Source organism: Indicator indicator, chromosome 20, assembly GCF_027791375.1.
Source record: "Indicator indicator isolate 239-I01 chromosome 20, UM_Iind_1.1, whole genome shotgun sequence".
Lineage (NCBI taxonomy): Eukaryota > Metazoa > Chordata > Aves > Piciformes > Indicatoridae > Indicator > Indicator indicator.
In genome coordinates this window covers 16,289,895-16,316,210 of record NC_072029.1, presented here as the reverse complement: position 1 = coordinate 16,316,210, position 26,316 = coordinate 16,289,895, and the positions used below count along the sequence as shown (strand labels likewise).

The window sequence follows — 26,316 nt, the reverse complement described above, 5'->3', positions numbered from 1 at the left end:
CCTTGAGGTCCCAGTTTTGCCTGAGCTGGAGTGGAGGTTGAGGAAAGAAGGGGGTCAGATGAAGGATCCAGGAAATTGGTGGTCAGATTTGTTTTACATGACAGTGGAAGTGACTCTTCGGGTAAATTATCTAGGCTCATCTTGGTTTGTCTGCTGGTATCTAGTAGGTCTTTCCCAAAGAAAGCTTCCTGCAAAGATGACGAAATGATTCAATGCAGGAAGAACACTCTATCTATTGAAAAAAAACCCAGATAATCAACAAAGTTAAACTTAAAAGCCAACAGTTACTATAAATACAAAAATATAGTCTCAATCCTGCATGCCTTCCAGTACGGCAGCATCTCTTCCAGGCTGTGAGGTGTGGATACAACTTACCTGAGATAGCTACGTTATTCGAATTAATATTTTATAAGTAAATTCACACCTTAGATTATACAGAAAGATTAGAATCTTCTTACATATATGTGACACAGACCATGTACCAATACTGTGTGGTTATATATCACAAGATCTTTAGCACTTAGAATATTTCTCCTCACACAGAAAGGACAGCTGAAGAATGGGAATGGTACTGGGCAACTTGATCAAGGCCAGACAAAAAGCTTATGAGAAACATGCAGAACTGGAGAGATGTGGACATTCCGCTGGTCAGTCAGGACAGGGTTAGAGATTTCTTATACCATCTGAAGACACACAAATCCATGGGCCCTGATGGGATGCATCCACGAGTGCTGAGAGAGCTGGCTGATACTGTTGCTGAACCTCTCTCCATCATCATTGAAAAGTCATGGAGAACAGGAGAGGTGCCTGACGACTGGAAGAAAGCAAATGTCACTCCAGTCTTCAAAAAAAGCAAGGAGGACCCAGGCAACTACAGACCAGTCACCCTCACCTCCATCCCTGGAAAGATGATGGAGCAGCTTATCCTGGAGGTCATCTCTAACCACATGGAAGGCAAGAAGGTTATCAGGAGTAGCTAATCTGGATTTACCAAGGGGAAATCTTGTCTAACTAATCTGATAGCCTTCTATGAAGTTATGATGATGTAGATGAGGGAAGAACAGTGGATGTCATATATCTTGACTTCAGTAAAGCTTTTGATACAGTCTCCCATAACATCCTCATAGAAAAGCTCAGGAGATGTGGCATAGATGGTTGGTCAATGAGGTGGATTGAAAACTGGCTCCACAACAGAGTTCAGAGCGTTGTCATCAATGGCACAGAGTCAACTTGGAGGCCTGTGGCAAGTGGTGTCCCCCAGGGACCGGTACTGGGTCCAGTTTTGTTCAATATCAACAACCTGGCTGAGGGGACTGAGAGGACCCTCAGCAAGTTCACTGACAATACAAAACTGGGGGGGTTGGCTGACACCCTGTCAGGCTGAGCAGCCTGTCAGGCTTGAGCATTTCCCCTATGAAAAGACACTGAGATCCCTGGGGCTCTTTAGTCTGGAGAAGAAAAGACTTAGAGGGGGTCTGATCAAAGTCTACAAATATCTGAGGGGTGGGTGTCAAGTGGAGGGGGCCAGGCTCTTTTTGGTGGTTCACAGTGATAAGACAAGGAACAGTGGGTTCAAACTAGAACATAGAAGATTTCACCTCAACATGAGGAGAAACTTCTTTCCAGTGAGGGTGACAGAGCACTGGAACAGGCTCTCTAGGGGGGTTGTGGAGTCTCCTTCTCTGGAGACTTTCCAAACCCACCTGGATGCATTCCTGTGCGGTCTACCCTAAGTGATCCTGCTCTGGCAGGGGGGTTGGACCTGATGATCTCTTGAGGTCCCTTCCAACCTCTGATATACTGTGAGACTGTGATGCAAGTGCACTGTCATCCAAATTCTAGAAGGGCCATACAGTGCATTGCAATTAGCACAAATTTATCTTAAATTTGCACTGCAGTAACAAAACTCCTCAAGATGTTTAACTTACATTAGTGCCTTTTAAAAGATTACATAACAGCTATCGCTCACCTAAGCCTCAGTGCTCAGCAATTTGACAACAACCTATCACATTTGCAAGCCAATTGTTATTCATTATATAAGATTTTTTTTTCTGTTTTCATGTAGTTTTTAAAATCTTGATTTAGGATACAGCTGTTAAAAATAAAGGTAAGGACAGATTTTTCAATGTCAGTTATTGCAACATGAGCAAAAGAAAAATGTAACAAACATTCTGTGTTTTAAAGGAGTAAAACATGCGTTAAGAAAACAATATTTATCCTTATTAATCCAAAGGAAATGTTGCTTAAGTATTTTCTTTACAACTCACTTCTCTACTTAGGAAATACAAATTATTGTTAGACAGAGATTGTTCTGTGTCTCTGACAGTTCTTTGTTTTCAGTGCCAATGTACATCATGGAGTTTGGTGAACATCTACAAGATAATACAGTTTTCATTTAAATGATGGCTGAGAAGAGTGAGCCAAATAATGTTCTCGTTGAGAGACAGATAAACCAGTTAGTTTTTAAACTGGCTGATGGTAGGCAAGTTGCTTGTTCATCTTTAATATCCTGGTTATTATCCATGACTGCTGACCTCTTAACCTGCTGGGGACATCACAGAAATAGTGGGGTAGAAAGAGCAGAGATTATTGTGGTAGGGAGATGCAGCCATATAAAGCCACAGAACTGTAGGAAAACAAGTTTTCCCTATCAAACCATGTTCTATCACCTGCTGAAATGAAAAACATGTATCTTAAGAAAATGGCATGTGATCAGGTTCAGAGAGAGCTGAATGCTGAAAATATCATGTATCAGTTCAGAGAAAAAAACACCAAAGGCTTCCTTTCCCCCTTGCCTCCTCTCTCTGAATCAGTAGAGATCTATACATCGAGAAATAACACCAGAGAACTGGAGATGTAAGATAATGTACAGCTCTGTATAACCTACCTAATATACATCACAAACCAATGAACATTCTTTACAGAAAACCAATTTCATTTCAATGATAAATTGAGAAAAGGAACATTGATGGTTTGCTATGAATCAACACAGAAAGATCAGGCTTTTAAATGGATTTACAGAAGAAGCATACCACCAGTTTTACCTGCAAGTAGGCTGGAAAGGTTTCTTCAAGTTTATTTTTCTTTTTTCTGTAACGCTTTTTTATTTTCTCAGTACTTTCAGAAGCTGGGGTAGACTCTTCAACTGGAGTGTCTGGCAGCTGTTCTGTCCACCCTAAAAAGGAACATTCAGGCAGAAATAAATAAAACACTCAAGATCTTGCTCTAAAGGCACAGTAGCAGCATATCTAACGTATCTTGCTAATAATTCAGTAATTTGAGACAAATTATAGGTGCCATTCATCCAGATATTTGAAAGATAATCCCACTGAGGTAGTATTTCCAATATCATCAATGTTGAGTTACATATTGATCACCTTTCATTTTATTCACTAACACTTCTCAAATTAAAGGAAAAATCTTTTTTTTAATACAAGAAAAGACTGCCATAAAAGTAACAAACAGTCTAGAATAAGAAGCCCTTCTAGAAAAATCACACATTTATTCAGCTATTATATTCCAAAGTGGCACTGCTTCTTCTACTAAACACAGAAGCACACAGTGCTCATCAATCATTTAATATTTTATTTCAATAGACCAAGTAAAACACTGCAGGTAAAAGCAGAACTTTTCCAGTCCTGCTACTTCTGTCTTGCCAAAGCCAATTACATGAAGTTAATGACCCTGGGAAGTTATTTAAGAAACTGTATTATTGTGGTAGTAAAATCAGCTATGCTTTATACTGTAGTAATCTCTTTATCATATTCAGAGGACAGCAAGTAGAATGAGGCTGTGACCTCTGCATTGTTTGACAGTGAGCTTTTGCAGAGAAAGGGACTGGAACGCAACAAGAGTAGCCAAAAAAAATGGTAAAGGTTGATGAGTACTGGCAGCTAGGAAGCAGGCCCTCAGCAGGCTATGATGATTTAAAACATACAAAGATTTTTGGAGTTGTCTTTTCTTACAGCAATTGTGCCTGAGCAGACAAAAAGAAGCTCAAACTTCGAACTGAAGAATACTTGTCTAGGAATACCACTTTTTAATAGTATACATTGTACTGTTAACCCAGAATGGGAATGAACTTTTTTGCCATCTCTTTTTGTTGGTTTTGGGTTTGTTTTTTGTTTGTTTGGTTTGGTTCTGTTTTAACTTAATGGAGTGGATCTCCACAGAAATAAACTCCAAAGCAACATTTTCAGCACTACCTGAAACAATGTAGTCTACTACACTGAAAGTATATGTACAAAGCAGAAAAACATTGCTACAGCACCCCCTCTGAATAGGGGACCTACCCAGAATTCTGGGTTGCACTGACAGAAAGAAACATTTGTTGGCTTCATAATGTAGTTCTACAAATGCACTTAAGGCCAACACTTAAACTATGAGTTTTTAATAGTACCTGAATGCTGTAGTAAAGATCCAGTCTTCACTAAGTTGTAAAAATATACAACAAAAGACTATCTGGCTATAGAAAGGTTAAAAACACAATGCTAAACAAACAGGAGAGAATAATAGGAGAAATCAAAGGCCAGAGTCTTCTGAGATGGTACCAGCTAACCTTTAGAAGCAGCTGCCTCCTTTTTTATAGGAAACAGGCTCTGAACTAAACATATTCCATATCTCACCTTAATGATAACTCAATATTTTTTAGGTTAGATAGTGTGAACGAACACAGATGGATGAAGTAATTTAATCTAACCACACATAGGAAGCCAGAAAAGAAGGCCCATAAACAAAACCTGACTTCTTGTTAGGTGCCCAATCTACTGAACACTACAGTGTCAGAGGCAGTAAAATAGCTTTGCTCTGAAAAGAGAAACCAGAGTAGGATTCTTCAGCCCTGCAAAAAGACAAGAACTGATGGGGGGAATATGACACAATCTTAGAAAATCATTCTGGATTACAAATTAATACAGAATATTTTTAAAAATATTTTTTCATAACATAAATCACAAGGGTAGCTTATGAAACTCAGCTGAAAACAAGGAGGAGTTTTTTCTTTATGCAACAACAGCATATTGTTGAGCTCACTAATACAGAGCTTCACAGATATATTTAAATATTGGACACATTTGTGGAACATGGAACACTGGCGAACAGTAAAAGTGATGGTCCAAGAAGACACCTCAGATCAGGACTACAGCTGGAGGAATTTACATCAGAAGGAGGATTGCTCTAAAACTACTCCATTTTTTACACTGTGTTCTACTGGTCAAAGCTAAGCTAAAGAGTTTGCACACTATACAGCACTCCTTATAACCCTCATCAATGATCTCCCTGTAAATCATGGGCACTGCTGAAATCATAGGTATGAAGGAATTAATATTTTCAGCTAGATTTATAAAGCCATCATGAGAAATACAAACCCCTTTTTTCTTTATAGGACATCCCTGGAAGGAGTTCTATGCTCACAGAATCATAGAATGCATCGAGTTGGAAGGGACCTTTAAAGGTCACCTAGTCCAATCCCCCTGCAGTAAGCAGGGACATCTTTAACTAGATCAGGTTGCTCAGAGCCCTGTCAAGCCTGACTTTGAATGTCACCAGGGATAGAGCCTCCACTACCTCCCTGGGCAACCTGTTTCAGTGTTTCACGACCTTCATAGTAAAGAATTACATTGATGAGTTGCCTTCATTAAGCATGAACAAAACTTTTGAAGTTAAAAATTTAAAAGTTTCTGCACTTACCTTCATCTCTGCCAGGTAACTGCTCAGAAACAGATCCAGAAGAATCTTTTCTGGAGAGAGATCTTTTAGTCTTTCCCTGCCCTGTACGACTTCTCTGACGTACCATAAATCCACCAATACCTAACAAAGAAGGAAAAATTCAGTATATTGATTAAAACTATGTTCATAGGAAGAATAAGAACTAAGATAAAGGAAAAGGGGACTACTGCATCTGTAAATGTCTAAGAATGGATCTGAGATACTTACAGGAGTTTTCATTCAGTTTGAAGAAACTTTTGTGAATTGCAATGTCTCAGTGGGTACATAGGTAATTACCAAAAAAGATCTACAATTTTGGACAGTAAAACATCCTCAAGAACTTCAAATCACCAAACGTGGCAACTTTCAGATGTCAGTCTTCCCTTCCCTTGGCAAGCTGATGTGTTACTAGAATTGACTGCAGTGCTCCTGATCCCTTACAGCTGGTGTCTATCTACATCCACACATCAGATTCAAGTTTGTTTCATTTTTCAGGGAAATTGTTGGCTGCAGAAAACTAATAGATGGCTGCTCAACTCATGATCCAAAATCACTCTGAGGAAACAAAACTCTCTTCTCTTGAGGACCCAACAGTAGAAATAACAGGCTTGTTGATATTATTTGTAGATTAAAAAATGCCATTTCTGTTATAAGTGGTGGGTTTGTACCACCACCTCCACAGGGCAGGCCCACAACGGAAGACAATATGCACATGGACATGACCTGCTGAGGCAGCGTGTGGGGAGGGTAAAAGGTGATAGAGATCTGTTTAGCTACTAAGAGAGAAACCAAGAGAATCTGGACCATGTTGTAACTTCTGCTTCCTTTAATTCTTTCACTGTATTCCTTGCTCTCACTTCCTCAATCATTTCATGGCCTCTGTTCTCCTTCTTTACTATATTCATAATCCAAGGAAAAGGCCCACATTACAGCAAGCAGGATGGGTGGGACTGGTCAGGAGTATTCATGACTGCAAAGACTACAATCAACTTCTTAAGCATAGCAGTGGGCAGCTGCATAATGAAACACAAACCAAACATGTTAACATGGATTCTGAGACATGCCAAGGTGTGTGTGATATGGGGGCTCTTCAAAAATCCAGGTGGTGTCTGAGCAGTGCTTAATATCACGGCTTCAGTTCTAGTCCTAATGGATCAGGGCTACTTCCTACAGAGTTGCCTATGTACCTCTGCTTTTTCTGCCTGCAGACAGTTCAAGTGTTTCTGTACCCAGGACACACAGTTAATCCACAGTCAAAGTAATTAAGAGTTGACTGCACTAATAAATTAATATAAGTGAATTAATCCAGTAACTGAATTCATTAAAATTCACTGCCAAAAGTCATCTGCAAATATTTAGTAAATTATTAATATCGAGTATTTCAGAGAGATACCTGCAAAAAGTTCTCTGAAGTTCAGATATTGCCATATATATAAATACTTGCATGCAGCACACACACAAAATGGCCTTCATCAATGATACACATACAGTATACTCTCCTACCAAGTTAAGAATCAATACAAGGTGTAGGTTTCAAGTATTAACCAATAACTGGCAATATACCAAGAACAGGCATATTTCCAAGCAGCAGTCTTTGGAAATGTATTTTGATAAAAGGACTAAAAATCAACAATTAGTAGAATACTTCACTTTTCCATAGATTCCTAATTATATTTTTTTTTTAGTTGCACATTTAAAAAAGTATAAAAAGCAAACAAGGGACACAGAGTCATATAGATCATTGTATCCTACCAGGTCTATATGGTTTTCGCTTCCTTTTTTTAATCCCATCACCTCCTTCTGCCACTTTGGCATCATCATCCACAGCTTCTCGTTCTGGGCTGGAATCTGATTTTCCATCACAATCCATAAGATCACCTTCTGCAGAAAAAGAGGCAATGGTAACTTTAACTGGAAAGGGGAAAGAAGACATTTTCCCACAATTTCTACATCTGACTGATTTCCGAGAAACTGATTGAGAATGACAGACTTTTCAAAAGGGTGAAAAGATACTCAGACTCTTTAAATATTTTTGGGATACCCATCCTATCTATTCAAAAAGATCCACTGTATACATACCTCTTCTGCAAGATGATGTCTACACAAAACCAGAAAACAAATGCTATAGTCACTATATGTGAATCTGAGGGGTTTTTGGCATCCCTTTCAGAAGCCTCTGCTATTTTAAGTTCTATGTGTCTATTCTAGCTATACACTAGGGACCATGGACTCATTTATGATATGAGATGAAGCTTGATTTTGTTTACTGTCCTCCCAAGCTTTGTTTGGTGCAGCTTTGTTGTTTTGTTTTGTTTTGTTTTTTTCCATTGAGAAAACTGAAAAACTACAACCTGGACTTAGAAGGTAATGTTTAATGACTCTTAGCTTAGAGGGTTCTTGAAGCTGTGTGAATGAGTGAAAGCAGACTTACCTATGAAAAGGAATTTGACTCATACAATAGAAAATTCAGCCCAAAGGAATTACTCAGCCTTAAAGATGAAGACTATAATTTTGAGTTAGAGTTTATATTCTGTGGGTAAGCAGGGTAGAAACAGATGACAAGTACAATGGCATCAAGAAGTCTTTGGTGTTGAAGAGAGATGGAGTTAATTCTGTTTCTGAGACCCCCAAAATGTCAAAACAGTAACAACCATCTATCTTCATTTTATTGTAAAGTTTTTGAATTGTTAAATATACTCTTTCCTATGAAAAGAAATTGGAATTCCAGTTCTCTGCTTTGAATTTAGGTGTGTAATTATATATGGTCTGAAACTACATAGTTGTAAGAGGAAGAAATACTGTTAGAGCTGGACTCTTTCATACCATTTTTGTTGTGGTAGAACTGCAACCCTTGCTCTTCCAGAGGCTGGGTCACACACAAGACTTTCCCACCGATGAAGTCTTTTCTGAGTTCTACAGCAAAAGGAGTTTTCCCTTACCACCAGAGTAAATTCCCTCCTCTCCTTAAGAATATGAGGGAGCCCTCTTTGCAATGTGTCCACTTCTGGCAGAAGAGAAGCTTCCCTGAGTGCTAACGTGTCCTGCTACACAAAGCAGTATGCCAAATGTGGACCCACAGTGGTCCTTCCCATTTACTCACAAAGCACAACGCTACAAGTAGCAGCAGAAGAGCCAGACCAAGTCTACTTAAGCTGAAGCTCTCAAAGCAAGCTGAGCTTTCAAGTGGACTTTAAACGCAGAACATCAGAAAAAATGCCAAGCCTGATGAAATGCTGAACCTGATGAAAGGCTATAGATGAGATGACAACAAAATTTCCACAAGCTCAGTTTTCTCCACCTGGAATTTCATGGTTGAAGTAAGGCTTATTCCTATTTGCCTGGAATTACTACACTCTGTTGCTCCAATCAAAGCCGTGGCACAGCTTTATTCATCTTGATGCTCAAAAAAAAATTTCAGACATTCAGAGAACAGGCACTGACCCACTCTACAGAGCAGATTTAGAGCTTTCAGGAAATACAGCCAATCCACCATGTATATGCTGTGCTGTTACTGTCACAGGAATGAACGTGCCCTAACTCTCAAAAAGGCAATGAGAGGTGATCAGAACTGAAAAGAAAAGTATGTGGAAGCTTTGGTTCTCCCTTTCATAGTCTGCTATTATGTTTATGTATCTTCTTATCTAACTGAAAAGGGATACCTCTAAAAGCCCACAAGCAGACCAGAAGTTAGAAAAGTTACATAGAAAACAGGCACGCATTTGTAAGAGTGAGGATGATTAACCATTCAAAAAGAACAACAGAAGTGGTTAATTCTGTCTTGATACCTTCAAACCAAAATCAAAAGCTTTTTTTTTGCTTTCAACAACCCACCTGATGGACTACATAAAAGTATGAGATGGAATTTAAGAGTCACTGTAATGCTAGGGTAATATACCAAACTATGTGAACACTGAATGAAAGAAAACCAACTAGTTAACTGTTTTAAGGGTTATAAACAAATAAAGGAAAGCTATCATAAACCCCATACAATTCTAGTCCACAGCAGATGGTAAGGTAAGATTGTGCTAATCAAACGAGGGGAATAACACTTTTATCAACAAGTTAACACTGAAACTGCACTGATGGTTAAACTACCCAGTTATCTCAAGTACACTCTCTGTATCTAAAAAAAGCTTCATGTGACATTTCATCTGATTAACAAAGAGGCAATGTTGCATAAACAGAAAACACTTTAGATTGTGGTAAGGTGGGGTGCCTCTGTTCCTCACATAACAAACACCTGCATGTCTAATGTAATGACTTTCACACCTGCCATTTAAGTAAGCCTTTGCCCAGACCATGGATTAACACTGATTCTACCAACACACTTATCAGGATGTACAGCCAGACCATGGCAAAGAGGACAGGAGAATGGTATTGCACCACGCTGGCTGTGTTCTGAGTGTTGAAGAGTGGGGATTTGAAGAGTGAGGGCTGGCTGCTCCTACATGCTTTTCCTACTCTCTTTTCCCACCCTCAGTTTCCTCTCTCTGTTCTTGCTCAGCTGTGAAGGAAGCAGATGAGTACTGGTGGTCCTGGGACATGTGAATCTTTGCTCCAAGTCTAGACTTACGGTGGAAAAAGCCTTTCAAAGGGCTTCTACCATTAACTGAAATGTCATCTCTGTACACAGAGATGTGTTTGGGTAGGCAAGTGTTTGCTCAGACCCCTTCCTATCTCACCAGCCTTGGAGGCCACAAAAACACTGCTAAATCTTCCCCCCCTCCCTCCATATTATAGCCTGGAATCTGAAACCATTTAGTAGGACTCTACATACAGCACCATCTACTTGAACTACAGCAACACCTAGAATTCACTTCCAAACTCAAACTCTGTCTTAAATTCTCCATTGGAGACGAGGACAAACAAAATGTCGGTTTTGTTTATGGAAACACAATGAAATAATTTTTTTTCCACAGACTCTCAGGTCAGTCCACCTTATTTCTTTCAATAGAAGTAAACACTCTCAGCAAAAGGTTTTTACTCCACTTTGCCTTTGTTGCAAATACCAGCTTTACAGTGATCTAAACATTGCTTTGCTAAGCCAACTTTCATACAGTGTTTACTCTAAATTTCAGAACCTCAAAACCCACTTGTACTCAGGGAGCACACAGTATTTCCCACATGCAACCGAAGGATTAGACAAAAAGGCAACTCATATTTCCAGTGTTGTTAGCCTTACAAAGGTGAGTTTCCTACAGGACGGATGACCCATAAGCATGACAACAGAAGAAATCCCTGAAATGGACAATTGTTCAAGTAATCTCCATGAGGTCTTCTGTGCAGAACATGTATCAGTATAATAAAAATTCCCAGGGATATTTCCAGTACACACGTGTACTGTCATGCTCCAAAATACAAGACATGCCAAAAGAAGACTGCTACCTCTACTGTCATCCATCTCCCCATCTCTTGAGTGTTCTGACTGGGCATCTGGGGGTGTCTGTAGCACAGCCACACTGTTCTGATTTATAATCTTCAGTTTAAGCTTTGGTTTCGTCCGTTTTCTTCTTGGTACTGTAACAGTTAGGCTCTGTAACTGAGACATGCCGGATTCTGTCAAGCAGACTCCATCCTGGGTGTATGTCTTCGGTGGGTCTATAAAAGTTAAATGAATCATAACAGTAATATAAAACTCTTTAATTTACAAGGCTTAGATTTTTAGGAACAGCACTCTTAAGAGTTAATAATCTGTGTGTATGGAGGTAATTCGAGTGAGGACATCGGTATAAATAAACCAGAGACATCTGATACTCTCTAAAACATTACATCATAAAGCTGTGACTGTAGAGTTTGCTGTCAAATCCAACAACAATCCAGGAATCAAACCTCAAACCCATCAAGGGTTCATTACAAAAGGAAGACTCGACTATGGATACCAGTGCCTTGCAGGGTACTTCTGTACCCCTGGCACACCCATATTGCTGTGCAAGTCTTGCATTGAATCCCTGTTGCTTATCAGCCAAGGTCCTCATCCAGCCTCCAGCACTGTACCTTCATCTTATCAACGACCTTAAGCCTCCCAGACTCTTGGTAACTCCAGTGAGTTGTTAGCCCTATTTTATAGGCAGACAAAACCCAAGCTGTATCAAGTGAGCTGCTCAAGATCAAACTGAAAATTGTGTGTACAACTCATGTCTCCCAAGACATACAAGACTGCTTCCTCCTCAAGCTCTTACATGACAACTGAGTCTACCAAACAAACTCTAACATTCCTTAATTCACCACACAGAAAGATGCTGTCAGCTGTGCTGAGGCCCTGCAAGTGAAGGTCTGTGAACTTGCAGGAAATTGGCAAATTATAAAGAGGCTGTAATGATGCTTCTCCTTATTGGAGCCAATTAAATACTGATTTGACAACACAGCTTTTGAAAACACAAAACCATCAGAACATTAGTTCCCTTTAACCAAATGTATTTTCTTATGTAACATTTCACACCTTGAAACACAGCTGGTTCTGATTTCTTCCCAGATAACTGTCTCCTTATGTTGAACTAAAACCCAATGTTTGCTTTTAAAAAATGCATACTCTTTTTCACACTGAAGATTTCAGAGGAGAATCCTCTCTCAGAACCACATTTGTGCAGTATCAAATGGAAAAAAATTCTGACATGATGGAAGCCATCCTAACATGATGGAAACTCTTAAGTACTATCATAAAAAGTGACTTGTGAATAGGCTTGTCAAGACTATGAACCAGACGAATACAGAAAAGTTTTGTCCTCCTGCAGCTCAAGCCTGTAAACATTTGTGACCATGTTGGACTCAGATGTACTATGTTATCACTGCTGATATTAAGGCAAGCAACTAAGTCTGCAGGATCAAAGCATAATTTAAAATAATTATTATAGTGCAGGTATGGCAGGCAAAAGAGAAGGAAGAAAAGAGAATGGAAGAAAGAAAAAAAAGGCATGCTGTGATAACTGAAGGATAGTTAATGTTGGGTGTTATAAAATTGTAGAAAAAGGAATTTTTGTCTCATGTAAAAATATACCCTTAAAATACACTAAATGATCAAAGATTAAGCATTTACATTCTTTACCTAGTTCTTTTGATTTTGAAATAATCTGAGCTCCAACTGATGAATCACAACAGTCCAAAGAAGGCACTGAAAAATATAAGGAAAATCATTTCAACTTTTAAAAATGGTGACTTGGTTTAAATGGAAACTATCAGTTAATTCTCCTTCAAACAGTTTCATTAAACTCCCTGATTTATACTGTTGGCAACATTTGCTAGCTCCTTAAAATAAAAGTGCTTTTCAGAGTCACAGAAGGTGTGACTACAAAACAAGCCTGATACAAGCTGAATTGCTCCAACTTCTTAGAGCCAAGAATGGCATTGGAAAGGCACTGAACTTGATGGCTAATGATCTTCTACTGGACCAAAGGCAAACGAATACACTGGATCTACTGGGTTGGAAGATGACCTCCATAGTAGTCATGAGGTCCAGGTTTTGCTGACCTAAGCACAAGAAATGGGAGGGCTTTCTGAAGCCCTGTGGGTAATGACCACTATTGTATTTCCCCAAGGAGGGACAGGGTCACTTCAACAGCTTCACACACAAGACTCTGGTTGTGTCTATGCTGTCAGGTCTCTTATACAGCATATATGAGAAATCTGCTATATCTGAGAACAGATGATACACAACTTGTTGTAGTTATATAGGGTAATTCTTACTGAAGGTAAGAATATCCATAAAATGGAACAGCAGAAACTCAGTTTAAAAACTACAGCTTGTGTGCTTCAGGGAAGCACTGGAACAGTGTGACTGAACAAATGATGACCAAAATGTCCTACAACACTAGGCTACTGTTGGGGAGGAGAAATGCTCTTCCCATCTGCCTTAATTACAATAACTGTAATCATGTTTCACTGACCTGTGATGTGCAGACTAGACTCCTAATATTAGTAGTGACTTTACAGAGATTATGTAGACAGAGTAAGTGAAGTGAAAATTAGAACCTTCTATCTCACAAACACTGAGAACTAGAATCAGAAAACCTGTTAGTTTGCCACAGTTAGTACTACCATATGGGCAAGTTCATCCACACTTTTTTCTTTTTTTACCTAGAAAACTTATCCACGATGAATTCAAGACAAACATCTGGAATATGTAGTTTGCATCTACCACACAAGATGAGACCACTGAGGTAAAGCACCTGCAGGAGGTTCAGTGCTTCTCAGTCATGTCACAGCACTGCACTGTGCTGCTGCTGACCATCTCATACACAATATGGGAGCCAGGGGCAAGACTAGGAAAAGCACAAAGGCTTCCAAGTAAGATATAAATTCTTTGCTAAATAAAGTAATGAATATAAAATCTAGAGGATGTTTTCTAGGAATATTAAAAAAAAAAAAACCACAAAAAAACCTACGTGAAAGTTGGTCTTCAAAAATGCAGACCTTCAAAAGTTTAATGAAAGGTGTAGCTAAAGCATAGGACATAACCTACAAAAACCCCTATGTTCCACATAGTCAATAAATGAAAGCAGCCCATGAGAATGACTGAAAAACTCATACACAGGAGTGTAAGGAAAAAGACAAAGAAGAAAACAAATTTAAAATGAGATTTTGAAAGTCACTGAGTTAAAAGGAAATATGGACAAGCTGCAGGATGGAAGAAACTCAAAAGCACTGAACTGAAACAGAAAAAAGGCAGATTGTAAGAAATACTCTAAGTGGAACAAGACTATGTCTGTTCATTTAATTGCTTGTAATCTACAAGATGTTTAAAGGCAGAGAAAACAACTACTGAATTGGGATCCAAGATAAACAAAAAATTCAGAAAGACACCTGTGAATGGGAATTTGAAATCCTCATTTAAAATTCAAACAACAGGGACCCACCTTCTGGTTGGGGTCAGATTGTGAACAGTTTTAGCTTTGGAGTCTGAATAGAGTTGAAATAGTCAAATATAACAGAGGTGAGGCCTTCAGAGACAAACTCACAAAAGCTGCACAGTGTTTGAAGACAGTATCAAACAGACTTCCAGAAAATGAGCTAATTAGAGTGAAGACTAATGATTAAAATCAATAAAATAGGTAACAGAGAAACACTGTGCTGTTAGAGAAAGGCTGTTCAAGGCAAAAAAGTTAAAATCTGAACAAAAAAGTACTTTCTGCAGCACTTTGCTGAAGTTTAACCAAAATTACTATGTTTATTTGCAAAAGGGTTTAAACATACTGAATATTGTACAGCATTTAGTAGCTTCAGCTGAAAAGAAGTAATTGTGCAGACTACAATATGATTAGATTCAGTTTCAAAAAGAAAGAGGCCTTCAACAGAAAAGAAGAATTCTAGGAAGGAATTAAATCAGGCAAAACAGTTGATGGAGGAATACAACACTAACAGCACTATTGGATGCTTGCATAACTGTGTTTCCTTGCAAACTCAACAGTTATTTTTTTAACATATATTATTATGATGCTTTTGTATCCTGTATTGGTAAAGTATACAGAATTACATTTCAGAATGGAGAAAAATTTCATTTAATGAAAATTTTACAACAGAGGCTCCCAGACATAACAAGTGTATCACTGGCAGTATTGAGCACCTCTGAATCTCTAAGTGATAGGAACCCCTCGCTGCCTTTCTGGGCATGCTTCCTTGAGCCAGAGGAGGAACACATGCACAGGCAGCTACCCAACTGTTACCAGATCTATTGAAACTAGCTAAAGAAAACCAGACAGAGCCAAACCCTTTGCCTTCTGCAGAGAAAGAAAAACAGCACCAAAAGAGAAGGACACTGGAGTGTGTGGTTGGAGAGAGGATGGGAGTAAGGGAGGAAAGGATGAAATTTGTAGATGGGGCATATGACATAAAAAGGAAAAACACTAGAAAGGCAGAATGCCATGTAGATGGTGGAGAATGGCTTGTCTAGGAGTAAATGTAGGTAAGAGATGCACACACCCTTCCTGGATGTGCAGGAATTACAGGGCAGAGGAAAAGCTTCTGCTACCTAGAGTAGCTGCTAGTACCCAATCACGTGAATATTCAATCTAAATTAGAAAAAAAGTTTCTACAAGGCACATGTTTCTGGGGGACACATGTTATAACTTGAGACCATACTAAAAGGAAACCTCATGGAACACTGATCAGAGATGATTATTTCTGAAGAATCTAGTAATGAAGGTTTATGATATGCTACTTCAGAATAAATCTCACCACTAACTGGCTTTTGGTATTTATGTATATTGTATTATGTTCAAGAAGAAAAAACTATCTTTTATTTCTGTGTTCTGAAGAAGATGACTTTGTAAGACCACCAGCTATGCATCTGCTATTCTTAAGGTGTGATAGGGAAAAGCTATTACAAACTAAAAATTTTCCATTTTCTGGAGTGAGAAAATTTGAAGCTCTTTCTTAATATCAACAGGCTAAAAGTATTTACTCTTCATCAACAGTAAACCTGCAATGTACTGTTAATTTACTAGTTTGAGAAGCTCTTCTCTATAAAGAAAGTAGTTTAAAAGCTTCTGATAGTATGGCAATACATTAACACACTCTATGGTACATCAAATGAAATAAAGCAAGAACCATCCCACTAAGAAATGCACAGAATGGTACATTTTAAGAAGCCTTCTACTGTTAACTAATATTTGCTTCCCTAAGTTTGTCAATTGCTTACTGTTCTCATCTTGGAACAAAACATTATAGGAAACTTTCAAAGTGGTTTTAGAAGAATTAATGAGACCAAAACACTTCATATGAAAGTACATGCAAGTATTTATATGAACATGCATCAGATGACATACTCAGACATGCAACTGTGCAAATGTACATGTGTTAAAGGGTTATTATATATACTGAGTCAAAACATGAAAGAGTGTGTGGGGAAACGTGTCTTATTTAAAAAAAAAAAAAAAAAAAAGTGCAAAAACCTGCAAAGAAAGCTTGGGAAATTCCTAATGCATTATTCCTGCAGGACTGCTTCCCATTCCTCAAAATAAAACATAAACAACACAACTTCATGAAGGTGTGAATGAAGGACTAACTCAGGGACCATCTTATGCCTGGAAGTGAAACATCTCTGATACCATCTTGTCAGGTTGTTCCATCTCACATATTATGGTCTTTAATTATCTCTAAAAGATAGTTCTGCCAGCTCAAAAGAGAAAGGAAGACAAGAGTATTTCTCACTTGCACCTTTTCGTTTTAATTGCCCAAAACTTATTATCAAAATAAACAAAAATCTGTGCTACATCTGCCAAGTTTCTTGGTTTCTTTACCCACTTACAAAACCTTTTTTTCTCCTTTTTTTTTAATTTGTGAAAACACTTAAAAAATGAAGTGACTTGCAGAAATACATAAGTCATTCTTCTAATAGTGATAAAAGTGGAATACTTGGAAGCGTTCCACAACCACGTGTAGTTGACAAGGGAGCACATAAACCTCCAAGCTCACGTCAGTAAGTTATAATTACTGCCACGCTGTCATGAGGACATTCCAGTGCAAAGGGACATCAGATGCTCTGTTGAACTTTTCTTGGTGGACCTCTTGAGGACATGCCTCATGGTATCTTCTATTTTGATCAGGAAAGCCGATCTTACTGACATATCTTGGTGAATATGAGTATTTCTTGAAACATTCACTTAGCTTTTATACCTTTCTCCTACCATACCATAATGATACCCCAATAAAGGGTTAATGTGAACACATTAACGTGCTACTATGCTCAAAACAGATATAGGCCTCAAAGTACCAGACTAAAGCAGAAACTTCCCTGAGCTGACATGCAGATACAACAGACCTGAGATAAAACACTTGCAGCAAGACTGTGAATCACATCATAGGCCACTCCCAAGAACATGAACCAGCACCATCCCACAGAACCCATGCTGTAGTTCTGCTTAAAGATAAAAACTCAACAGCAGCAACCTCAGCTCCTGAAGTACCTCTGCTATAGAACTGCAATACAGACTAACAAGGAAGTTGGCAAAGTTCATGAGAAAGAACTATACATTTTCACTAACAAAAAAATGGCAACTTCCAACTAGCAAAGCATGTGAACTCTTTTAAAGACTGCAGCTAGGAAGGGAACCACCAGTCTTAATATACTAGGAGAGCTGACAGAGCAACATTAATAAAACATGAGGGAGGAGGGAAGAAATGCTTGAAGAGACTGATGTTACAGCTACTGCTGCTTCAGCCTCAAAATATAGGAAGTTTTTCTGCTTAGAATTGATTTTCAGATTCTTCTATAGCTAGTAACTTCAGAGAAGTGGGCTTTCTTCCTTCCAACTGACAAAGCAAGATGTTTTTGAAACCTTTCAATACCAAATGCTTTTAGTCATTTACCCAAATTATCTTCAACAAATATAGCTTTTCTGCTAGGTTTTCTTTGGCCTTGCGGCCAGTCACTAGAGGATGCGAAAGAGCCAAGGGCACTTCCAGAAGGCCTTTAAAATAAACATGAAAAAAATCTTAATTCTATCACGAGCCAAATTTCCACCAGAGGAAAAAAAAAAACATAACACATTCCCAAGCCTATTCATTGCAGTGTGCAATCCTGCCGTTGGTTTCCATCGTCTCCTTACCGTTTGTTGGTGGTATGTATGGCCTACAAATGGTACAGTCAAAACCCATATCAGCTATGTTTTCCACTTCCTCCTCTGTGTTTAAGTTCTGACAGATTGCATGCATCCATCTAGAAATTAAGTGGGGGAAAAAATACAATTTAAAGGAAATATGTGGTGTTTTAGGAGACCCAAATATCAGTATATGGTCCAAGTAAATGTGAAATACTTGTTTAAATTCTTTTAGTGAGAAATGATGAATCAGGTTCTCCATATACAGCATTCCCCTATGGTTGTGTGTGTTAAGCACTGTATATGCAATATCAGATTACCTATTTCCCTTCACAGGGAGGAACTACTCTATAAAACAATGTTCTGGAAGCAAATATATTCTGTATTATAATTTTCTTCCTATATTGCAATCATTTAAACTACTTACTCGATACAATGTAACCTAGATTTAGCCTCATGACAATAGACTTGAAGGTAAATTAGACACTTTTTTGTTGTTGTTGTTACAAGAGGGGGAAAATGAGGCACAGAGTGAATAATTAATTTGCCCAGAGTCATATAGTTAAGTCTGTGGTACAACTAAGAATCAACTACTAAGAGACTTCTGAGACTCAAACCAGTGCTCTTTACCACAAGACCATTCCCTTCATCTTTATGCTTTTACATTAGGGAAAAAAAATTAATTAAAATAAGCCTTAAACGGGAAAAACCTGTAAAATCTTAGCAATCCTTACCGATCACATTGTCTACACTGAATGATCAGCTCTTCATCCCTGTAAGTGCGATAGCAGATCGGACAGGTAGACAAACTTGCACAGGGAGCACACTGTGTGTAATTATTTTGCCATTCACATCTTAAGCCTGGAGAAGTTGCTCCACAGTGTCTGCACCAAACACACCTGCAGAACGGACAAAATGATGTATTACTCTCAGTTCACAGGAGGATTATTTTGTGGCTTTAAACCTCGCCTACCTAGAACCAGGTGAGTAATTAAGTTTTACATCACTAAAAGCATGTGTGGAACTCATTTCAGGTCAATAATATTTTAATTGAATGAAAATGGCATTATTTAGATTTTGAACATTGGCAATGTTTTTATACTTTTTAAAGAAAAGTCCCTAAGAAAGAACTCCGTTCAATCTACAAAAACAGGCACATGGTCACAGGAGTCAACAGGTCAAAGAAGTTCATGCTTCCAGTTGACATTCACTTTGAGATATGGAGACTTAACCATGTAAGAGATCTATTCGGTTACTATTTCACCCAAATAAAGCAAATGTTTTTCAGAGGGGTTTATTTTGAGAAGGATTTGGTGAAGCACTCATTAATTTTTCCAACTGAATGTTGGAATGAATATTCCAATGAATGCAAATGGAATGTTTTTTGGCCAAGAGTTCCAAAACAAGATTTGTGTCCACCTCTACTTACATGGGTTTTGGCATGAAGAAACAGTATTAAAAGGAGATAACAGTTTCCCTGTTAAACTACTAACTGAATGAAGCCATTCAAAAGTATTTTGTTTGTTTTAATACACCTAACTTAGATACAATTGAAAGTTTACTACAGTTCAATCGACATTGCAAATTCAAAGTGTCAAAAATAAACGAGTCAGTATCTCTGACCCCAGAACCAAACACACCATTTGCACTTCCAGCCTCCCTTTGGAACTGTCTGCAGGGGTGGATCCAAGCAGTAGGTGTGGTAGCTGATGTCGCAGTCATCACACAGAAGCAGCCTTCCTGGATCTGTTGCTTTCCCACAGGCTTCACACACTGTGCACTCCAGACACCTCCAACCTTTGCTAAGCACCACTTTAGTAATCTGCAAATGGCAAGGTGAAAATTATTTGAAAACTGCTCTATGAAGTGTGATCCTTGTATAAATTAAGGTCTGGCTAGTGGAGCACAGGATGCTCTTCTGTGCACACTATCTACATCACAAGTGGCTGTTTATCAATTAGATTTTTCTGAAGCCTCAATAAATGGGAATGGATTACATAGAAAGAAACTGTAATTACTGACATTTGATACTAATCCAGAACATAATTCCTTTGGGCAAACTATCACATGCAAGAATATATACTGCACTGGATCTACACGGAGGACAGTTTGCTCCTTGCAGGAGGAGCTGGTCCTGTAGGGATGAAGGACACAGCTGCTTTTTTTTTTCAGTTATGCACTGAAGCCAGGATTCAGGTCACTACAAATCCTCTAACTTTCCTAACCTGTGATGAGGTTTGAGTCATCTGAAGCAAACAACTAATTTATTGTAGTTAATATATAACGTAAGACCAGAATATAAATACAAAGCCAAATTAGAGTTGCATGAAATGACGCATATGGCATTTTGTTAGGTGCATTTAAAATAAAATTTGTTGACATGTTTTAAAAAATCCTACTTCTATACAGATGCACTTACATAATAAACAATAAAGAATGTACAGTATATATGTTGCATTAAATAGCTTATTATATACTAAGTCATCTCATACCGTTCAAATTTAATTTTCACACATTTTCTCCTAAACTAATGAATGTAAAATGTATTAATTAACCACTCCAACTGCTGTCAATTCTGACAGCCAACAGATAAATTGAATCAGCTAAACCTTATGCCCCTAGTAAATGAAGATGCAGAACATTTTTTTCTTAGTTTTTAATTCTGCTTTTATTTAGGCTTTAAGCTTATATCTCAAACTGTTATTTTAACCAACTGCTGGATAATCAGAGCTATTTATGGTTGCAAATTTACAAAAAGGTTAATTTCTCTTGAGGCAATGCATACTATAAAATGACATTTAATTAAAGTCTTTCACAAGGCACATGCAAATAATGGTCACATTAGCTGATGAATATCTAACAAGTTAATGACTCCCCTAATTACCACAAACCCAAATGCAGCATAGTGCTGTTAAAGTACAATATCAAAACAGTGTAATCGAGTACTTTTTTTATGCAATACAAGCACTCACCTTAATACTGACACAGTATGGATGGTAACACTGACCACATTGAGAACAGGCAAGCAACCTGCCCTCAGCACCTTGGCCAAAACTCCCACAAACTACACACATATCCTGAAATGATAAAGAGCAGCAGATTTTCAATACATGCCAGACACTAAGCTCTGAAAATGCATAACTGTAAAGCCCAACTAGCTTCCTGTATAACTTAGCTCATAACAAGGCCATTCATTTACTTTTTTATTAATTAAAAGCATAGAAAGAAAATGAAAACTCAGTAACCATTATCCTAACCTGATGGAGAGTGAACTTGTCACTATTGGAGAAGAGGACAACTGTATTATGCATCGAGTTCTCTTCCTCATCTTTGTTAGAGGAAATATCCATAGTTGTGACCTATTAAAAAAAAACATAGAACATAAACAGCAAGCACATCACATTTTCTAAGACATGAGACAAGATGAAACTTGTTCTCTAAATACATTCATTTTTTAACAGTAACAGAGAATACAAACTTTGCAAATGCTTATTCATATACTGTGAACTTTCATAAAAAGCTATCTTCATCCAAAATTACTATATTAATTCACATTTTCACATAAGTACAAGCACCATCACTACTTCAGTTTTACAGACATTCTCTTCCTCTTTGTTCACCTTCACACATTGCTTCATTGCACTTTAAAATGGAAATGGAAGGAAAGAGTAGTCTAAAATCAGTAAGCAGAAAGTGTCATAGTGTGACCAGTCTGCTCTGCTCCCCACATACAAACATTGAAGTTCTTACTGAAAAAATAATTGCAGTGACATGCTTTTGAGTATTAATTCAGAGAGCAATTGCAAAAATTTCATTTATCCTATTTTGCCCACAATGTGGTTTAGATAATGTTCCAGGTGTGTTAGAGGAATAAGTAAGAGTTCTAAAGTTACAAGAGTCAAGATACTCTCCATAAGCAGTTTCTTTATGAGGTTTATCTATCTTGCCCATAAAAACTTGCACTGAACTTGAAACAGCTGTTTTTATCTCAATCCATAAGCTCTTACTGCAGACAGTCTCTCTCCTTTTGATCAAGACATTGTTACTCTGACCTGTCCCTTATTAATTCAGCTTATCCATGTACATAGAGCTGCTCAGGAAGAAAAATAAGAAAAAAAAGACTTCATCTGGGTCCTGACTTTCATGCAAGTCTTGCTATGCAGAATTTGATATCCAAGAATTTAAATTCACAGTCCTATTTGCCCTCTGAACCAGTAGAAGCCATAGAAGCTCTATATAAAAGAACAAATGCATGCTAAAGAAATATAACTTTGTTTAACCAGCTGTTCTAATTTTATAAATGTGTATTATTTTAAACACAGTTTAAGTCTTACAGAGGCAGTTTTGTTTAAATGATAATTTAAATATTTGACAAATCCAAACATTACTCTGGAGATAAATGTAAATATTGTTACAACAGCTACAGGAATCCTTCTGATGCACTGTTGCTGAAAATCAGCATTTACTGAGATGCAGCTAAAAAGGAGATATATTGTTAATCTGTTTTAATTACTGTGCGGTTGAAAGCACTGCAGCTGTAACTACCTAATTAACCAAAAACCACCCAAAACACCTCTTGATATCTTCAGGGAGAGTTTTTCTCCTTGCATTTATTTCCATAGGTTCCACAACACTCTTGGAATTGCTTGAACACACACACAAAAAAATAAAAACAACAAAATTTGAAGGACTGAAGCACTGCTGTTTTGATGCTTGCTTAATGTCAGCTGTGATACAGCTTGAGTTAACCTGCAGCCACCTTCTTACCCGTTCCCAAGACGTACCCAGATATTTCCAGATTTGTATAGCTGTTCACAGGTCATGATCCCATGCTGAGTAAAAATCAGTTAGTGAAAAGGGGCTGAAAATACTGCCATTTCAAACATTTATCTGGCCCGAGGCTGCTCTCCTGGTATTGCTGCCTTCATCTACTCCAGCACAAGACAGCCGTGTCTCCCCTCTAGAACTCTGAAGCTGCCATTTACTTGAGGAATAATTTCTATAGGAAATTGTGGAGAAGGATGTCCACTTTGTATTTATAGCAATGTACCCAACTCAGAGTCCTCTGTTCATGTACAAAAAATGTTAAGAATGTGTTCTATAAAACTCAGCTTCTTCTGTAGTATAAATTTATGCTTTGTAACAGAGAATCATAGAACATTCTGGGTTGGAAGGGACCATTAACCGTCATCTATTCCAACTCCACTGCCATCAGCAGGGACATCTTCAATTAGATGAGGCTGCCCAGAGCCCCATTAAATCTGACCTTGAATGTTTCCAAGGATGAAAGTCCAAAAGTAAGAAAAAAATATAATTAACATGACAAAACAACTGGTAAGGATGATAAAAACATGGTATAGTGCCCTTACAAAGAACAACTCAAAATACTGAGAGTCTTCAGACTAGCAAGGAAAGAGTGGAAGGAAAAAGAGAAGAAATTATGAAGATATACAGAAACTGAGTGGTATGGAAAATATCAATTAAAAAACAATTGCCTCTTCTAAAAGAGCACTGAGCAGGCAGTGAAGCCAGCAATTTAAAACACCTGGCTGATGAGTTGTAGAACTAAAAAAAGGTCAAAATATGATTTCCAGAAGTTCTTACAAGTGAATAGACATATTCATGAAAGACAGTTCCAATGCAGGCTGCCCAAGTCAAAGATACCACCACCCATTCAGCAAGTCTCCAAGCCACAAACTGAAGTGTCTCCTGTAGGCATCTCTTGTTTCTGCACTTTTGCCCCAGCACTTAGTTTTGCTTCCAGAAGAATCTCTGGTCTGATCTGCTAGGGCTGCTGTTATATTCTTATGCACAAGCCTCACTCTCCCCTTTTCTGTTGTTCCAGTGAGCACTGCCCTTATCCAGTGTGTTCTTCACCCAAGAAAATGAAAGGAGTATTCTAAGATTTCCAACAAATGTGCCTTTAAGTGGCAACAGTAGCATAAAACTGCTCTAAATCCATTAAGCTACAGTGCTTTGGTTCTTCATGACAAACACTAATAGCCAGATTTAACAAACACCTCTGCTTTTCAGTGCTCATTTGGTTTATACAGTGTATTAATACAAGAGTTATAGTTGAACAAAATTGTGTTACATTGCAAAACTACAGTATAACACAAAAAATAAACGTTCTTACCCCTGGAATGACTACAGTCCCAACTCCGTTTTTCAGTTTTGATCTACCTCTGCCACCTCTTCCTGAAAGACCTGCACCACGTGGCCTCCGCTTCCCTGGGAATCCTGATCCACGGCCCTGTTCAATGTAAGATAACAATTAAGTGCAACCTGAAGTTCTTCAGTTATATGGGATTCAGGTATTCAATGCATTTAGGGAAAAACAAGTAAAAAAACACCCTATGATTTCAAGTGATTATGAGCACACTAAGTCATAGTCATTAAGTCACTACATAAATCATTGTGAAACACTTAACTACTTACTTGACATAATATGATCACCTCTATCACCAGTGAGAAAGCAGCCAAAACCAGAAATGTTTATTTTCTGCTCAGGAATAACTGGGAATCTGGATTATTTTTATTTTTCTCCCCCACAGTTGCAAAGTATCCAAAATAAACAGCCTTTATTCTATGATTCATTTTTGTTTCACTTTAAAACAGTCAGCTCAGAGAGACATGGGACTTCTGAACAGAATCTGGACACTTGACTACTTGCCATTACAGATGCTTTTCTTATGGGATGAAGAACCAAGCAAGAACTGGAATTTATTAGGGCTCTATCCTGCTCCCAAAGTGAAGCAGGAAAGGGGTCTATGAAACTCTCTTAATTCAGCAGATACAGAGAGACCTTTTTATACTAACTATATCAATTATACTCAGATCAACATTATTCACAACATGACGTTCTTCTTGCAAAATATACACTTTTTTTAAACAGCTTCTTTTCACCCTTCCTTATTTTAGATGCAGGCACATAGTTGCAGTGTTTTCTGCTCTGAAGTATTCACAGTATGTTCAACTACAATTAACCATGGAAAAGCAAGCATATTTTTGAAAGTAATAATCCAATATTAATGCTATGATTTACTTGGACTTTTTATTATTTTTGTTTCATTTATTTATTTCAAAATGAACTAAATACAAAGAGGATCCCTAATCCTCCCTAATCACTTCCAGAGAGAAAAAGAATATATTTCTCCATGTCCCCAAGTTCTGGCTGGTATACCAGGTATCTTTACAGAATATTTTGAAGGCTCTGATCTGTCTAGCTGACAATAATTATGGTTTATACTCGAATAAGCACCTTTCCTGCTTTGAAATAAACTATGAGATTATTTATTGCATATTCAGTTTGTGAATAATCTTCTCTTCTAATGCAGCCTGACTCCATTAGATACAATGCCTGTATCCTAACATTTGCTGGAAACTACTTTCAGTACTAAGGCAAAACTCAGTAAAACAATGTTAATAGAACCACAAAGCTCTTTGGGGATGGTGTCACCAACAGACACAAACTGATGGAGACAGGAGTTCCCTGGATGGAAAGCAGTACACTGGGCTCAATATTACCAACAGTATTTTTCAAATTTGCCAACTCCTGTTTTAAAGAAGATGAAGTTTATGGTAATAATTAAAGGGAGAATCCAAACATTCCAATGTTAAAATTTTATTAATGTCCAGCTATTAATAGAAAGAGAAATTAAACTCACTTACTCTTACACAATGAGGTAATGTAACACAATGATATTTTAGGAAGTGAAAGGAAGGCTGCTACTGATGGCTAAAGTATTTATATGTATCAAAATGAAATAAAAAATGTTGTCTTTACATAGACAAGGAGTTAATAAATATGCACACAGAGGACATACAAGCTGATTTTTTTAACATGTAAACTCTTTGGCATGTTTCTTACTTTGCTTCAAACCAGGTATCAGTATTGTTATTTTGATACAACTAGTAACAGGAAAAAACACATACTTCTATCAATGTTAATGCTGAATATTAAGTTGAAAATTAATGCTCGAAGCAGCCAAAGCTAAGCTAATGTCAAATTAAAATAAAATTAGCATGAGTGTTAAAGTAAGATGAAAATAAATAATTTGGAAGCTACAGCTATTTCTCA

General features: G+C 37.7%; 1 protein-coding gene across 1 annotated transcript in view; it reads right to left on the bottom strand.

Moving 5' to 3' along the window:
• KMT2C (lysine methyltransferase 2C) overlaps positions 1–26,316 on the bottom strand; it is a 185,479-nt gene that overhangs the window by 46,570 nt on the left and 112,593 nt on the right. Inside the window, exons 15-26 of the mRNA XM_054390059.1 lie at positions 24,373–24,489; positions 21,494–21,595; positions 21,209–21,313; positions 19,877–20,058; positions 18,971–19,135; positions 18,246–18,355; positions 12,749–12,814; positions 11,092–11,304; positions 7,459–7,587; positions 5,689–5,808; positions 3,045–3,175; positions 2–188 (exon numbers count right to left, since the gene is read on the bottom strand). Of these exons, the coding sequence (XP_054246034.1) occupies positions 2–188; positions 3,045–3,175; positions 5,689–5,808; positions 7,459–7,587; positions 11,092–11,304; positions 12,749–12,814; positions 18,246–18,355; positions 18,971–19,135; positions 19,877–20,058; positions 21,209–21,313; positions 21,494–21,595; positions 24,373–24,489 (1,627 nt within the window). The remainder of the gene's footprint in view (position 1; positions 189–3,044; positions 3,176–5,688; positions 5,809–7,458; positions 7,588–11,091; positions 11,305–12,748; positions 12,815–18,245; positions 18,356–18,970; positions 19,136–19,876; positions 20,059–21,208; positions 21,314–21,493; positions 21,596–24,372; positions 24,490–26,316) is intronic.